At 39.0% G+C, this 18,511-nt stretch overlaps 1 protein-coding gene across 1 annotated transcript in view; it reads right to left on the bottom strand.

Moving 5' to 3' along the window:
* Positions 1-1,496: 1,496 nt before the first annotated feature.
* Positions 1,497-18,511, bottom strand: part of LOC108981175 — a 37,977-nt gene continuing 20,962 nt past the window's right edge. Inside the window, exons 13-21 of the mRNA XM_018952293.2 lie at positions 17,458-17,663; positions 8,620-8,838; positions 7,755-7,941; positions 6,990-7,240; positions 5,386-5,478; positions 5,172-5,273; positions 4,388-4,745; positions 2,849-2,986; positions 1,497-2,747 (exon numbers count right to left, since the gene is read on the bottom strand). Of these exons, the coding sequence (XP_018807838.1) occupies positions 2,139-2,747; positions 2,849-2,986; positions 4,388-4,745; positions 5,172-5,273; positions 5,386-5,478; positions 6,990-7,240; positions 7,755-7,941; positions 8,620-8,838; positions 17,458-17,663 (2,163 nt within the window). The 3' untranslated portion in view covers positions 1,497-2,138. The remainder of the gene's footprint in view (positions 2,748-2,848; positions 2,987-4,387; positions 4,746-5,171; positions 5,274-5,385; positions 5,479-6,989; positions 7,241-7,754; positions 7,942-8,619; positions 8,839-17,457; positions 17,664-18,511) is intronic.

Raw genomic sequence — 18,511 nt, 5'->3', positions numbered from 1 at the left:
TGCCTTTCCTCCCTCATTTTTTTTTTTAGAAGATGAAAAACTTCTTGTGCTACTATGGTATTTTCCTGAATTACTTTTCCTGGCATAAAGGTAGATTGTTGAGGAGAGATGAATTTGTGAAGGACCACTTTTAATTTGTTGGTCAGAATTTTGGCAATGATTTTGTAGTAAACATTCGAGAGACTGATTGGCCTATATTGGTGGACAATGTTAGGAGATCTAGTTTTAGAGACTAAAACTATGTGAGTGTGATTTACTTCCTTCAACAGATGACCATGAATGAAAAAAGTTATTTGTGACTGCAATCATGTTAGATCTCATGACATCCCAATAATGCTTGTAAATGAAACTAGTAAATCCATCAAGTCTTGGGGATTTTGGAGAGGGGATTTGCTTGATGGTTGAATGGATTTCTTCCTCAGATGGTATGCTACATAGAATCTCATTATCCAGATCAAAGATCTTGATGGGGAAAAGATTTTCCAGGTTTGCTGGAATTGAGGGGTTTGAGGATTGATAAATGTTTTTGAAAATGCTGAAGGAATGGTTCGTTGACCCACTGGTTGAAATGATTTTTAAGGCATTCAATATCATTTCTTCTCCTTCTCATGGTTGAAAACATGAAAAAACCTTATGTTCAAGTCAGTAGTGGTTAGCCATTGAAATCTAGATTTTTGGTGCAACAAAATTTCCTCCCTTTTGAGTTGTTCATTCAAACAGACACTCACTCCTGAGTTGAGTTACTCAATGGATTTTGTAATTAGAGAATGGTAAGTTGAGAGTTCAAACTTTTAATGAGAATTTGGATGTGACCAAAACTGTTTCTATTCCAAAGTTTCAGAACTTTTTTTATTTGTTTAAGTTTTTGGGATAGCACATAGGCTGAATTACCAATTATGCAAGTTTTCCAAGCTTCTTTGATAGCATCTACACTAGTGGAATCTCTTGTCCAAAATTCTTCAAATTTTAAAAAGCTTTGGGTCTTACCAGTTCCAGAGGTATTTAGAAGAAGAGGAGAATGATCATATGAATGTATAGGGAAATGGTGGATCTTACCAGTTCCAAAACCATGACGTTTATTAGTCCATGTGAATTTTGGACCCAATTATCCTAGGTCTGATAAGCCATGTTCCATAAAGGATTTAAGGCCACTGGAGTTTGAGCATGATGCAAAGGGTCTTCCTCCTAATTCTCTTAATGGTGGAGGATAGAGTAAAAATCCCCTAATCCCGTAATCCCCTAATCCATGAGGCATCAACCATTGTCATTGATCAATTTATCCACAAAGTCCACAAATCCTACAAAGAACATTGCAATGCTTGGAAGTGGAAAATTTCAAATAGTAACCCCAACAGGTCTCCACCTCCTCCAGACCACTTCTCAATCTCTTTTGATGTAGCAGTAAGATTAAATGACAGCACTGCAGCAACTATTTGTAGAGCCCGTGATGGGTCACCAAAATTTGTGGTGTCTAAATTCAAAAGCAACAATCCGAATCAAGGAGAAGCATTGGCAGCATTCATTGGAGTTCAGGAGGCTCATCTACAGCAATATAAGATAATCATTGAAGGAGACTCCCAAGAAGTCATCTCAGCTTTGGACAAGTCACAACAAATTTTCAGACGACAATTTAAGGCATAACCAGAGACAAACTTCTTGCTCCAAGACTTTGAAAGCTGGACAACAGTCAAAATACAACGGTTCCAGAATCGATGCGCGCATTTTATTACGCAATAGGAAACTTCAAACAACTTCTATGGAAGCATTCCCCTAATAAAAATACCACAATGCCTACTGGAATTTCATAGTGGGAAGGATCCACCTGTATAATATTGTGTTTTAAATTTCAGACTTAAGTATGTATTACTCTTTGTTTTTCAATGAAGATCACCACTTGCCAGAGAAAAAAAAAAGTTAGACCAGATTAAAGAAGTTATAGTAAGTTCCAGAAATATAGATAAGCCTGAGACTTGAAGATGAATTTCCTGCTTTGCTCTCCCAATTACATCAGACAACACAAAGATTACTTTATACGATAGGCAATGGTCCTCCAGGACGCTCGGCATAAATCTTCTGCTCTATGCTGATATCAACAGGTTGGGAGGATCTGCGATTCAAGCAAGAGGGTCACTCACCAGCTATGTAGGTGGAATATTAGTCTCCTGAATCTCTGGAATCTGGGGCAGTGCCTCTGCCAGTGTTGAATTAGTTGTAGATGTTGGCCCCGAAGCAATTGAATCTGGATTACTCACTGACAATGCTCCAGGGGTTCTATTGTCTGAACCAGGTTCACTTGATTCTGATTGCAAGGAAGCACTCATAGGTGACAGCGTGGACAACTCTGACTCTAGTGCAGGACTTGCGGAAGTAGAAATGGATTCCGACTGGAGTGGAACACTCACTGGTGCCAGTGTGGATTCCGATTGGAGTGGAGTACTTACAGGTGTGGTAGCAGGAGGTGCTTCTAATAGCATTTGCTTTCCTGGTTGTGACTGTGAACTCTGATTAGTGGGAGCCGGTTTTTTCTGAAGTGAAGTAGAAACAGATAGAGATGCCATCCCATGAGGAAGAATTTCAATCGGCGGTTTCTTCCCTGCTTCTCCCAAACTTGTAAGCTTGGGTTCCTCAAGGGAAGCCAGGAATGCAGCTGCAGCATCAGTCTGTGCTAATGGGGTGTGCTCAACCTCCTTCTGCAGCATTTTGTTCCAAGCCTGAACCAAATTCTTCAGTGTTGGTCGCCCATGGGCCTGAGAGAAAGATCTCATATGGTCAGATTAAAGTGTTTACATTAACAACTCGTACATGCGCATACTCAGCCAGAACCGGGGGGGGTGGAAGGAAGTCATACATGTGCATGAAGCACGGCCTCGGCAAGCATCCCTGTATCCTGCCATGCCTTTTCCATGAGAGCATTGTCTCCCAAAACTGCAGCTGAAAATGCTGCTTCCCGCCCCAAGCCAACTGAGATCAGATTGTTTACCAAACCCTGCAGTGCATGCATTGCTTTAACGTGAGAATGCGATGATACTAAAGACCATCATGAAGAGTAATATCAAAATCATTCAACACAACTTTTAAGTTTGAAATCACATTGATGGTCATTGGAATAAAAAAAAAAAAAGGGAAAAGAAATTTCTCCACTTGAACGACCAAAAAGTCCATTACTAGTGGGATTTACTCAATTCTCATACATCAACAACAAATTGTGAGCAAGAATCACGGATGTTATATTATGACCCCATAATCTTTTAAAATGACATGCAAGAAACTAGACAATAGGTGAGGTGGAGCAAGAGATTCACATAAGGGTAGATTAAAATAATTTTGTTGATTTATCTACAAATGATTTTTGTTCTTAATGGTTCTTTTGTTCTCAATAGTTCTTTCGTTCCTCTTAGAAACACTAAAGATGCCACTCTGCAAATGATCTTGATGTTTTTGCTTTGACCCTTAATTCAATCATGCCTAAAGCACTTGTAAAAAAAGTCACCCCTAAAGCTCCTTCAGCAACCTAGGCATAAATCAGGAAAGTCAAACAAGGATGAAAGAATATCCAGAGCTGCCAAGTAAATGACTAATGAATCAAAAGCTGGTCCAATGTTTCTTCGTTATATCACACACAATCCAGCCATATGAAATTAGCAGAATCCTTTCCCTTTGCGCTTCTTCGATTACCTGAACCACTCAAGATCATGACAAACGGTTAAGAGGTCATCAGTGCGCAGGGATACCTAAGCTCTAGCAGGGATCACCATGACTGGTTTCTCATTTCAAGAATTCAGAAACTCAGCCACACTTGGCTTCACTCATCCCACTATTCATGATCTTCAATATTATTCCAAGCTACAATATTAGCTAAATCAAAACAGATCACTCGTCCCCACACTTTAGCATTCTCCATCCATTGCAGGTTCCTTGCATTCTCCTGCTTGAGGTATTTCTGAACATTTTAACTTCTCCATGTAGGCCTATTTCTGTCCTCGATTGGCACTTCATTGTTCATTAAATCACAACCAGGCGCAACCCCATTAGAAAGACAAAATAGAAAAATTGACTTTTTTAACTGCACTTAAGTGAGGATTAAATTAGCATCACCTTTGCATCTATACATGGAAGAACAGACGTAAATAAAATGCAAGATATCATTTTTTTTCTTATCAGTAAGAAACAAATGCACCTGATGGCCTCGAACCCACAAATTCACTTTCAACCTATTTCTATAGTGCGGGGAGGTGCCATTTGAGTTAAAACTCATGGCCAGTATGAAACACACATGTTTTTTATTTTTTTTCATCAAGTATGAAACACAAATGTTAAGATTCTACATGCATCAAAGAGCTCAAGGAGCAAATGTGCAAGAGAAGCAGAAGCGAACAAGATTGCATACACTCAGACGTGTCAATTCTCCATGATTAGCAAGACGCAAAGCTAGTCCTCTTAACTCATGACTCTGTAAAGCTCCTTTTACTGCACCTGCAGCAGCTAACCTCTTAAGAGCTTCACCAGCTATTTCACCTTGTGCAGTAGCATCTGCAGCATCAATAAGATCCAGAAATTCCTTTGCAAATTTTTCTATTCCTTGAACAGCTTCCAAAACGTTTTCTTTCTTAGCTGTCAAACTGATAATGTCATTCAAATCAAGTCCAGCAGAATCTCGTCCCATATCCCTGCTATTGCTCATTGTAAGGAGAGACTGAAGAGCTCTTTTCAAATCACTGCTCTGCATGGCCAGATCAAACTCCAGCCTACAAAACATTGAATAGAAATATGTTATATATGCTTATGGAAAAGAAAACTCTTGTGAGGGAAGTCAGTTGAGTCACAAACCAAACGTAAGCACAACACCCACTCGTCATATGTTACCAAAGGAAGCCACAACTCATAAAATTTTCCACCAAATGCAGTCGAGAATAACCAAATATAATAGACTAAGGCAAAGTGCAAAGTCTACATCCCTGTATAACTACTTTAGATGAGAAGTGTGTATCAAGATACAAGAAGAACTACAGTCTTGCCATGCATAAATTGGTGCATAGCCATTTTATAACCACATGAGCTTTATGTCTTTAGTATCAGGATACATAAATGCCAACATGGATAAGATGTGCTTGGTACTGAAGCAGTATGCATTGTGATCTAAAACAGCAGAGAGAATAGCATTTTATGTATACCTTTTAGATATTCCAGGCAAATGAAGTGCTTCAGTAGCATATCCCATCCCTAGCATAAATTGTGCTAAGTCATCATGATGTTCTCTGCCAAGCCGACTTGCCCTGCTCAATAAGAAAGTACACAGTACACAGTAGTGTAGGGATATTTATTATCACATGTATAGAAAAACAGAGAGGATAAGAATAATAACAGTGACAGCAGTAAGGACAATACCATTTCACTGCACTAACAGCATCTCCATAGGCAGCAAGACACCGGCAGCGAATGCCAGGATGGCCAAGAGATAAGGCATGGGCACACATGTACCTAAAAAAGTGAACTCACATGTCATAAATATATTATTCTTCTTGCTAAAATTAAATAAACTTAGGTAGATCATAATGATATGTATTGACGACTCTGCAAACTTAGAAAAGGTACTTTGAGGAACCCTTCCCCTTCTTTTTCTTTAAACATATAATGAACAAAACATCATAACTCAAAAAATATCATGTTGGTAAGAATTGGTGGCTGCAAAGAACAGAATGAAGAATAAATCTGTCTAGTTGCACTTGCTAACAAACTCGCAGGTGGGGACAATTTTCAGAGAACAAGCCTAGCAACTGGAAACAATGTTGAATTACTATAACAGATGAGGGAAAGAGAGAATATGCCTAGGTGGAATAACTCCAAATCTTTTGTTCCTTGTTTATATTATGCTATTTATACAAATGCCAGATAATAGAAAAACTGTAGAGATCTTATAATACTTATAAAATCATCAAATAAAAGGAAATCTAATCTTCTAGACAATCACACGAACAATTGAGCCCCAAAACTGTCACCGTTAGTTAAGCATACAGTCTGTCAACAAACAATGTAGAAAATTTTCTAGCCTAGGATTTATGGCTGACAAAGTATCGATCCTTAAAGTGGAATCATAGAGGTTTGCTTGAAACTTCTCTAACCATTTACAATAGCACAATTAGAAATTTTTACTGTGCTTTATCTCTAACCACACGCCTAGACATACATAGACATGGAACACATGATGAATTACTACAACATATAGTAGCAAATGGATTTGGAGATGGGAGAGAATAGGAAATTTAGTATGAGAACGAGTTGTGAAAATAAAAAAGAAAATGACAAGAAGTATACAGATTGTAGACATTAGGGTTTACAGAGAGAAGAAAAAACATAAAAAGGAGAATGATATAGTTCAAAAACCAGAACCTGTAACTTATTCACATCCCAACCAGAACCCTCTCTCACTTCAGAAACCAGCATATCATCACCTTCTACCACTTCAACCATGTTAGCCAACAATCCTCTTTCAGTCCAGTTATAATATCAGAAACTCACTTTCCCATCCCGTTACACCAAAATGTACCATTGGTGATGACCCAAGGAAGGCCCAAGCCACATTTGGGTCTATGCTCTAAAGGGACTCGTCAATATTAGAGTTGGAGCCACTTGAAATCTTTATAAAGGGCTTGAACTTCTCCCTACCAAACAATGTGGGATCCCCCCCACTCACTACCTTCCTATACACAATTTGAGGCATTACAAAAGTAAAAGATTCAATGAAAAGCTGTTGAAACAATCATCCATATAGATCTGATTCCATAAATTCATTTACAGGCCGAGCCCACCTACGGTACTAGTGTGTCATATGCTAAAAAGTAAAATAAAATCAGATAAAGGAATTCAATATGCGTGTGTGATATACTCACCAAGAAAAGTAGACAACAACTTATAAGCCATACAATAAATTATAGATTTCTCTAATTAATATCCTGGGTTTGTATATCGAAACAATGAAAGGAGGGAAATACCTATCAATTAGCCAAAGAACTCCATCTCTCACACCCACCAAAACCAACGGTCCAACTGGCCGTTTCTGCTCTGATGGAAAACGAGTAACAGCCACTGATACCCCTCCACCACCAACAGCTATCTCATTAGCCTTTCTATCTTCCATTTCTTTCATCATAGCCACATCTTCCCCATCAACTTTAGATTGTTTAGGCAAAGATAAGAAAGGTGGAACAGAAGGAGCGTGCTGAAAAGAAGCTAATCGCACCACCTAAAACAGGGAGAAAATTTATAACTAAAAGCAACAAAGATGAGTAATGTCATTAGAGCAGTTACCTGAATTCAAAAAATTTAAGATCCAAAGAAAAAAAGATGACGATAAGGAAAATAGAGTTGCTTGCCATTAGAGCATGTGGTAAACTATAGATGGAAAGTAAATATGAACAGAATAAATCTTTAGACAATTTATCATCTACAGCTCATTATAACTTTACAGAAACCAAAGATTGCTGAAACTTTAACTATAACATACGTTTAGCATTTATTCCTATTTTATAAACTTATTCTACCGAACAAACCAAAAATTGTCACAATATTAAAATACAAAAGCTAGTCACTAGGAACATGGAACAAATTCCAGAAGTATTGCTAGAGTATATAGAGCTAAAACAAGGTGCCAAATCCCTAGGCGACCAAAAAAGAAAAATAAATTAGGAATTTGCCATCTACTCTGATTAAAATTCAGCAATAAACATTAACGGAAAAAAAAATGAGAATTTCTCAACCTGTAGCATTGGGGGCCTCAATGATATTCTTTCTTGTGCAACAGATTGGGGACCGTCCACTGTGATTAGTGCTAACTCTCCATGTTCAACAATGGCTCTAGACTGAGCCTCTTTCAGTTTCATCTCCTCTTTTATCTTTCTTGTTTCTATGTCGATAGGCGCCACTCCAGCATCCACAAACACACATCTGAAAATCACAGCACAAGAAATATGCATGGAATTACTAAAGCGGTAATGACATAGAAACAGCCCCTTAGTTACTAATCCATTTTCAACTCTTTGGTGGTTCTTGTTCCGTGGTAATGGTGGTGGTGGCAGCAACGAATAACTGATGAAATATCAGTACAACATAGTTGAACAAAATAGTATACCGAGAGGGTGAACAAGAGCATATATATGCTCCAAATCCTCAAAGCATCCATATAGTTAGAAACACTGAAATAGTAATAATGACATTGTAAGCAAAAGAAGTTTAATTAAGTTTATTTCATATGGTCTCACATAATACTTGTGGGGGATTGTGCCCATCAGGGAATTACTATAGACAATGCATTGCTCTCTTGAAAAGAGGTGACTTAACTACAATGCCAAAAATCAGAATTTAATCATTTAAAACAATTCCAAGAGCAAGTCTTATAAATACACTTAAATTATTGCTCTAGTTTATTGCAGAAACTAACTTTACGAAACAGAAATATGGGTTATTCATCTCTTCTTAATATTCAAGTACAAGAGTAGAGCTAATGTACAAATGAACCTAGTCGGTATGCTTTTTCATCTTTCCATATTTCTGCAATCACCATTAGTATTGAAGAAACCAAGAAACTATGAGAGACATAAATTTGCATCAGAAACAATATCTTACTCGATGGTAGTTGGTGTAGCAACAAACAGCTGTCTTCGATGCCAAACGGCACTAGTAGCATAGGGAATTGCAACATCTCCGAGGTATCTATATTGAGGCCGCAAAGAAGATATGACAATGTACAGTTGATATGCAAAAGCACAATACTCAACAGTTTGGTCCCATGTAGTCCACTCTGGTTGTGGCAGAAGACCACCCACAGGTTGAAAAGTCTCCCAACTGCAAACATTACATTAGTTTGGAAATCCTCTCAAGATCTTATTCAACCAGATATGAAAACCTAACAATAAATGCATTATATAGTAGTAAACACCATTTGGCAATCTACAATAAAAATGAATTGTTGAGAGAAAGAGAGAGAGATAGTGACAGAGCTCAGAAACAGAGACTTGAAAAAGATAAAAAGAGATTTGAGGGCAGCAGAAGGGAGGGTACATCACTCTCATCATTGGGCTTAAAGCATTGACTGCTTTACTCTCTATATCACTGTGTTCCATGTGGAACAAGTGAAGTCATTAATATCTTCCAACTTCAATTAAATTAATAAGAACAAATCAAATATATATATATATCACTGTGTTCCATGTGGAACGAGAATTGTTAGTGTTGAGGTGGACAAGATGGTTTGGATTTATTCAGGGAGTGGGAAATTCACTGTTCAATCCCTGTACAAGGTTTTGACTTGTCAGACCCACATTTTTGTTCCTTAGAAATGCATATGGAGGAGTAAGGTGCCTTCCAAGGTTGCCTTCTTTCTATGGATTTCTTCTCTTGGGAAGATCTTGACCACAGAAAACCTGAGGAAGTGTGGACTTATTGTTATGGATTGGTGTTATATGTGCAAAAAATGTGGTGAATCTATGGATCATTTATTATTCCATTGTGAGGCAGAGAGGACTTTATGTAATGAGTGTTTTAGAAGGACCGGATTTGTGTGGGTAATGCCTAAGAGGATGGTGGATTTTCTAGACACTTGGTGAGGACTTCAGGGTAACCATAAAATGGCTGCAGCATGGAATTTGATTCCTTATGTCTCATGTGGTGTATTTGGCTGGAAAGGAATGGCTGGAGCTTTGAGGATAGGGAATGCTCGTTGGAAGGTCTTAGATGCCTCTTTTTCCGCACTTTATTCTAGTGGGCTTCTTGATGGTGCTAGCTTTCATTTCTTGTATCCTTATCTAGCCCCTAACATATAACTAGGGAGTCGCAATCCGGAGGTTCTTTGGGCTCAACGTTCTGATAAGGTTTATCTTACCATTGCTAGATTCATGTTGTAACATCCTATTCCTTCTCTCTCTCTTCTCTGCGACTAGGTGGTCAACTATGACTAATTCCAACGCTTCTCACCGGAATTAATCCCGTACTTTCTCTTCTCTGCCTAATCAGGAATTCATTTCTTCCTGTTAGTCTTTGTATTTTCTTTTGAGAGGTGGGATTGAAGTCAAGCTCCAGGTGTTTGAAAGTGAAATCGAAGACTTTTGTTTTTTCAAATGAGGGGGGTAGTTTCATTCGCATTACTGAGAGGAGCAAAAGGGTGGTCAAGTTTGTTTCTCTTAGTGTGTTGACAGTGTCATGGGTGGTTAAGGTGATGGAGGATTGCTTGGCTCACCCTTGGTGTGATGGTTTTGTTAGAAAGTTGTGGGATGGCCATGGTGTCCTTATTATCCAACATCATGCTAATTCAAGGGGCCGTTTCCTGCTTTTGGACGAATATGGGAAAGGGAATAAGAGAGGTTCTCTAATTATCCCTGAAGGTTTGAAGGGTAGAGGCTGGAAAGATTTCGTGTTCAATGTTTGCATAATGGCTGGCTCTAAAGTCTCTGTTCCAATAGATGAAAACAGAGCTCTAAATGATCAGGCCTTACAAACTCAAGTTTGGTATAGGGAGTGGTCCGATGGTTCGTTGTCTTCAGGGAGGGCTCTCCTCTCAAAGGGTGCTTCATATATATCAGTCTTGAAGAAACCGGCATGTATTCCATCAGGAAATAGATCACATAGTGGGGAGGATGATAATTAGAGGACGGGGAAGGTTATTGGCAGTGGTGTCCTAAATGGTCGGCAGTCTTCATCACATGTTGACAAGTGGCATCACAAGAAGGAATGTGGGGTAGGCGGTTCGCATTCTGTGGTTATCCGGACAGTGGGAGAAGTTGAAGGGGTGTTGTGGACTGCCAGAGCAGAGCTATCGGGAGTTGTGGAGAAGATTACATGTTTAATGACCAAAATAGACACGAGCTTGAATTTGGTCATGCACCTGAGTAGTGGGGTGAATGGCCCACTTCATTTAAACCCACTCTCACCTATCGACAATGGGCTTAAGCTGGCAACTAGACGGGGCGATGGGCTGGGTTGGGTTGGGTTGGGCTGGGCCAAACCAAAAAAGTTGGAGGAACGACCTCGAGGCCCATTTCCAAATTGGGGCGGGTCAAACACCCTACTAGGTCCTCTTCCTCGGGCGTGAGTGTGAATATATCTCAAATACTGCCGGCAGTGTTCAAGGCATCGCTCCACCGTCATAGAACAGGTCGCGGGTCACCGGTGACCTTCCAGTTCTAGAGTTAGCCTCGATCTCCATCTCAAACAAGGAGAACAGTGGTGGAGGGGCTGTGGATACCTCTATGCCGCAAAATGAGGTTTCTCCCGATCCTCAAGGTGTTACTAGCATTCTTATTCATTCTGATTCTTCCTAGTTTCCCTTAGTTTTTGGTGAAGCCGTTTTTGACAGATTTGTGAGGTGTCTCCATAGTTGAATGCTGAGGAGGAATCTTCTAGGGTGCACTGCTGAGGATAAGGGTGTAAATCAGTCCGGTCCAAGGGGGTGATTTTTCCCGGACCGGTAGTTATCGGTCCGGTCTGGTAGGTCTGTTCGATCCGGCCCAATTTTTTTTTCTTTTTTTTTTTCAAATAACTTAATAAAAAAATTATTTAAATTACTTGATTAAAATTAAGTAAATTATTAATGTGTATTATGTAACTAACTCATTAAAAAAAATTTATATGAGCATTGATAATAAATTAGATAAAAATTACATCATTAACTTATATAATTACTATAAAAAAATAACATATTAAATTATTAAAAATATTTTTAAAATATATATAGGAGTTCAGTCCAGTCCAAAATTTATAGACCCCGAGACCGGACCGAATTTTCTCGATCCATAATTTATGGGACTGAAATTGATCAATCTGGAGGTCGGTCCAAAGCCAGGGCTGAGGATGATGTTTTGGGCATTTTGGATGAGGGTTCTGTTGAAGAGCTTGATTTCCAGTTGGTATGCAAGGGATCTAGGGTGGAGGCTTCTCTTAATGGATTGGAAGATGTGGGGGATGAGCCTAGTCCCATTTGCTCTATGCCTCCAGCGTACTCTTGGGCAGGTGCTCATTCTGATTGGATGTTACTAAAGGTGGACGAAATCCGCGATTGTGCAAGGATTTCTTATGAGGGCTTCAAAGAGCAATTTAAAACTCTTCTCATCGCCATCGAGACGGGACAGCCTTTCTTGGCTAGATCTTGCTCAAGAAAAGAAAGAGAACTTAAGAGATTGGTTTGCTCTATCAATTAGTGTAAACACCTTCGTGTAAGAAATCTAATTCGGGAATGGAAAGTAGATGTCATTTGTTTGTAAGAAACCAAACTGAAATCCATTGACAGAAATATTATAAGAAGTTTGTGGGATTGTTCTTATGTGGATGGGCCTCTTTAGCTTCTCAGGGGGCTTCGGGGTATTATTTTGATGTGGGATATAAAGAGAGTTGTATATCTGGTGGATGAATTCGTTGGGGAATATATGGTGGCATGTTCTTTTATGAATGTTAATGATGGTTTCGGATGGAGTTTTGCTGGTGTTTCTGGGCCTAATGTTGATAGTGAAAGAAGATTTCATTGGGATGAGATTGCTGGCTTGTGCAGTTGGTGGGAGGGTGTGTGGTGTATTGGTGGCGACTTTAACATCACTCGACATCCAAGTGAAAGGTCGGGGGATTCTCGTATTGGTCCGGCCATGGTTGATTTTTCTGATTTAATCTTTGATCTGGGTTTGGTTGACTTACCTTTGGCAGGAGGCAATTTCACTTGGTCAAACGGGAAGCCATGGTCTAGGTTGGACAGATTTCTTGTTTCCCCTTCTTGAGAGGCACATTTCCCTAACTTATGTAAAAAATGTCTCCCTAGATTAAGTTCCGATCATTTTCCCGTCCTTTTGGACTATGGGGGTATTCATGAGGGGTAGAGATATTTTAAATTCGAGAACATATGGTTAAAAGTTGATAGTTTTGTAGATAAGATAAGAGAGTGGTCATCCTCTTATCAGTTGCCCGGGTGCACCCAGTTTTGTTTTAGCAAGAAAATTAAAAGCATTGAAAAATGATTTGAGGAACTCTTCAGGAACATGGTGGATCAGAAAGTCTCTTTTTGAGGAGCTAATTTGCTTTATGAAAAAGAGGTTGTTGGGGTTCTATCGGTTGATGAGAAGGAAAGGAAACTTGGTGTTGCTACTGAACTGGAAACAATTACTCTCATGGAGGAGATTTCTTGGCAACAAAATTCTCGGACACTTTGGGTGAAGGAAGGGGACAAGTGCACCAAATTCTTCTATAGAGTTGCCAATTCTCATCGAAGGAATAACACCATTGAAGTGGTTATGGGGAAGATCATCACAAAATTTCAAAATGCCTTGTTAATGGAAGACAAATTCTTGACTCCGTTTTTATTGCTAATGAGTGCTTGGAGAGTAGAATCAGAGGTGTCATTGCCGGCATCCTTTGTAAATTGGATATGGAAAAGGCTTTCAACCACGTCAACTGGGATTTTTTGGTTTATACCCTTGGTATGTATGGTTTTGGTGAGAGGTGGTGTAATTGGATGAAACATTGCATATCTACAGTTAGATTTTCAGTTTTGGTTAATGCCACACCAGCTGGTTTTTTTAACAGCTCTCAGGGATTGAGACAAGGAGATCCATTGTCCCCTTTCCTTTTTATTTTACTTATGGACGTGTTTTGAGCAAAGTGTTGAAGGCGGCGGCAGACAAGAGATTCATATCAGGCTTTTTAGTGGGCAGTCCTTCATGTGGCAGCGTTAATGTTTCTCATCTTGTCTTTGCGGATGACACTTTGATCCTTTGTGAGCTAAATTCTGATCATATCCGCTCTTTACGAGCTCTCCTGCTATGTTTTGAAGCCGTATCCGGCTTAAAGGTGAACTTATCAAAGTCTGAAATGATACTTGTTGGTATGGTCAATAATCTAGGGGATTTGGCTGATATTTTGGGCTGCAAAATCTCTAGTTTGCCTTTGAAGTATCTTGGCCTCCCTTTGGGAGCACCTCACAAATCCAAGGCTATTTGGGACGGGATTTTAGAGAAGATTCAGGCCCCGTTTAGATAGTGAAAGTGTTTCATCTCATCTCATCTCATCTCAACTAATCTCATAATTACAACTTTCTCAAATTTACACACAAAATATAATAAACAATTCAACTTTTTCAAATTTCAAAACAATAATAATACTAAAAAATAATATTCTAACAATATTTTATAACTTTCATATAAAATCATCTCATCTCATGTCACTATCCAAACGGGGCCTGAATGTTGATTGGCTGGTTGGAAAATGATTTATTTGTCCAAAGGTGGTAAAATCACTTAAATCAAAAGCCCCTTATCTAATATCCCAACCTATTTTCTCTCTTTTTCCTTTGCCTGCAGGAGTGGCTAATAGAATGTAAAGGACATTTCGTACTTTCTAGTAGGGCAATATGGAGAATGAGTAGAAATTTCATTTGCTTAAGTGGGATAAGATTTGCACTCCCCTTTCATTAGGAGGTTTGGGGATTCGAAAGCTGAAAACTTTCAATAAGACACTTTTAGGAAGATGGTTGTGGAGGTATCAACAAGAAGAGGATGCTCTTTGGAGGATTGTTATTGATGCCAAGTATGGTAGTACTTGGGGTGGTTGGTGCTCCAACGAAGTAAGAGTGGCATATGGTGTGAGAGTGTGGAAATTCATTCGTAATGGATGGGGGGAGTTCTTCAGAAATTTCAGATTTGAGGTAAGTAGGGGAAACCGGATCAATTTTTGGCATGACTTGTGGTGTGGGGATGAGGCCTTGAAGAATGTTTTCCCCTCTCTCTTCAGACTAGTTTCGAATAAAGGTGCTTCTGTGGCTGATCACATGGATACATTACTGATTTTTACAGCTTGCTTTATGCTTTAAACATAAACTCTGGAGGGGAGGATAGATTACTTTGGAATCAGTTTGGTAATAAGAAATTCTCGGTTAGATCTTTATACAAGGTCTTGGCATCACATTTTTCTACTAACTTTTTTCCTTGGAAAAATATTTGGAGATGCAAGGTGCCTCTTAAGGTGGCTTTCTTCGGGTGGTTGGCTTCTCACGGGAAAATTCTTAACATTGATAAGTTAAAAAAGAGTGGTATCGTTGCAATGAATTGGTGCTTTATGTGCAAAAGAAATGGTGAATCGGCGGATCATCTTCTTCTTCATTGTGATGTGTCGAAGGTCTTTGCTTGGGTGATGCCCAAGAGGGTGGTGAACCTCTTGGCGTGTTGTAGAGGGATTCTAGGAAATCTTCAAATAGCAACCGTTTGGAAGATGGTACCTCTTTGTCTTATGTGGTGTATTTGGAATGAGAGGAATGGGCGCTGTATGAGAATAGAGAACGATCGGTGGAAGGGATTAGAGCTTTCTTTTTTTATACTTTGCTGCTTTGGGCTTCGGTTATTGTATTGGATGGGAATAGTCTTAATGACTTTTGTACTGTTTCTCAAGGTTAGCTTGTAATTAGGTGTCTCTCTCTTGTACACTTCCTGTATATTTGGGTTATGCCTAATTATGTTTTTTAATAAATTTCTTACTTATAAAAAAAACATATAACAAGGTGTTCTTCCCACTGGATGCGAACAATCTCTAGGGGCCAGCTAGACAGATTCCTAATATCGCCAGATTAGGAAAGTCATTATCCGGAGGTATGTCAAAAGAGATTGCCATGCCTCTGCTCGGATCACTTTCCCATTTTGTTGGATAGAGGCGGTATTCAAGGAGGTCATCGCTATTTTAAGTTTGAAAACATGTGACTTAAAAGCAAAGGCTTCGTGGAGAGGGTAAGGCATTGGTGGTCATCTTATCAGTTCCATGGTACCCCCTCTCATATTCTTGCAGGCAAACTAAAAGCTTTAAAGAATTATTTAAACCTTTGGAATTTTCAAATATTTGGTGACATAGGGGAGCAAAAGAAAACCATGATGGAGGGAGGAATTACAGAATCTTGAGAGGATTACTGAAGATAGAGTCCTCTGAGGGTGTGGGGGTTTGAAAGCAAATAAGAGGAGGGTTGGAGGTGTTTACTCGCCATACTAAATTTATGGTGGGGGAGGGTACTCGTATAAAATTTTGGAGGGACATTTGGTGAGGGAAGGAGATTCTAAATGACTCTTTCCCATCCGTTTTCCGAGTGGCATGTGATCAAGAAGCTTCAGTGGCAGACCTCATGGTTCGTTCAGGGAACCAAATCCAATGGAATGCCACCTTTAGTAGAGCAGCCCAAGATTGGGAAATAGATAGTTTCCAGGCTTTTTTCAGCCTAGTGTAATCTACGAAGCTAAATGGACTACGCGATGATAAGCTGTGTTGGACACCTGCAGGTAAGGGTATTTTCACGGTTTGCTCCTTCTATAAGTCTCTTACACTTCTACCAAATACTCATTTCCCATGGAGAAGACTGTGGAGGAATAAGGCGCCTCCCAATGCACTCTTCGACACTTGGACAGCGGCCCTAGGTAAGATTTTGACTACCGATAATCTACAAAAGCGCCAGGTAATTATTTCAGATCGGTGTTGTATGTGCAAGAAAGCTGGCGAGACAGTAGATCATCTCTTGCTACATTGTGAGACAGCTATAGCTGTGCGGAGCAAAGTGTTCAGTCGAATAGGGTTAAACTGGGTGATGCCTGCTACAGTGGTTGAGTTATTGGCCAATTGGGTGATGTCAAGTGGTGCTCCACAAATCAAAACTGTGTGGAAGAAAGTCCCTATTTGCATTATGTGATGCATATGGCAAGAGCGTAACGAGTGGACATTCGAAGATAAGGAGCTTCGAGCTTTATTTTTTCGCACCTTATTTCTTCGGGCTATAGCTTTAGATTTTAATGGCCTAAATGTACATGATTTTCTTGTTTCTTCTATAGCAACCTAGATAGGTCTTATCTCTTTTATACAATCTTGTGTACTTGGGCTATATCTACCCTTATTAATACTACTGTTTACTTGTCAAAAAAAAATTAGCAGAAAAAAAAAAAAAAAAAAAAAAATCTCTAGGGGCCATTGGACTGGAGGATTTTCCCCTTGAATTACCTAATGTGCACTTGCGGGAAACCCTTTGCCGAGGACCTGTGCACCCCCGGGATTAGTCGGGACGCTGCTCCTGGACACCCGGTGCCAATAAAAAAAATATAACTAGGTGTTCTCTTTGTATTATTCTTGTGTACGTGCTTATTTACTTGATTCAATAGAATTTTATTTACCCATCAAAAAAGTAATGGGATTTTAGAAGGGTGACTGAACAGGACAGGCTGAAAGGCTAGAGTGGACATATGAACCACTCTACTTATCTGCTTCAAAAGGAATTTTTCTTTCAATTCTATAAGTTAGAGCATGTAAAGGATGTCAGTCCATCTTCATGTACAATGAATCAATCAAGAGATCCTTTGTTCAAATAACTTAATGTGTAAAGAATAAACAATATGTGGGAAAATCTAATGTTTAGGTAACTCCATTAAATTTAATAAATTAGTCAAGCAAAGTAGATTTCATTCTCACCTGTAGAGCTGAAAATTGTGTGCTGCTGCCTCAGCTGGAGATTTATGAGAAGAAAATCCATCATCAAAAGTAGCAAATGAACTACTTCCAAATCCTGATAAGGGCATTGACTGAATTGTTGAAATAGCTGTGGCAGCAACAGGGCTAATTCTCCTAGACGTTCGGTAGGCAACACCAAGTAGTGCCCCCCCATGCAACCCGATGACCTACAAGAAGATAGTTTTGAGTTACAGAAGAACTCTCACTCTGCAAGAAACCAGAAAAACAAATTCTAGGTTGAAACTTTCTAAGGGTGAAACTTCAAGGAGAAAGCTACATACAAAGGTAGCAACAGACATAGCAAAGGAGACACATTCTTTTCACAGTTTAAGAACATGAACTTGAAATTATTCCATCCCAAAACAACTGTCCTGCTTCCAATGAAGAAGGATTACAACAATTTTTCTCAGTGCCTTGCATCCTTTTAAAGAACGGTACAACTGGTAATTAGTATCTTACTATCTTTTTTTCTTTTCTTTTATCAAACAGTAAAGCTAATATAGGAAAATGAAGATAGAAATGCTGAGTTAAAGTGGACATTTATTTTCATACATCCAAAAGAAGAAAGCAGGATACATCATAAGAGGATGAATTTATTTTGGGATGTCCCAAGGAGAATTGCTAACATGACAATAAGTCTATCCAATATACAATCAAATATTGGAAAATAGATCCTACACAGTCAAGAAAGCATATGAGAGTGAACCAAGTGAAAGTAACAGCTGATCAGCTGTAATATTCTCCTCTGACAACACTGGCTAAGCATAGGATATTCAGTATATATACAAAACTAATAAGTCAATACTTTAACAGAACGTAATCTTCTCCCTACCATGAAAGGTTCTAGTCAATTATTTAATCAATCAGTTTTCGTGACAACTGAGAGAGAAAAATGAAAAGGCATAGTGATTTAGAGTCACAACCTTTATTATTTCCATTTTTACTAAAATTCTAAAATTTGATAGGTGTTGCAAGGAAACCACAGAAAATACGGATAAATTTCATAAATACAACA

This window comes from Juglans regia, chromosome 7, assembly GCF_001411555.2.
Source record: "Juglans regia cultivar Chandler chromosome 7, Walnut 2.0, whole genome shotgun sequence".
NCBI classification, from domain to species: Eukaryota; Viridiplantae; Streptophyta; class Magnoliopsida; order Fagales; family Juglandaceae; genus Juglans; species Juglans regia.
Note: the sequence above shows the minus strand (reverse complement) of the source record. Positions and strands in the feature narration are given on the sequence as shown.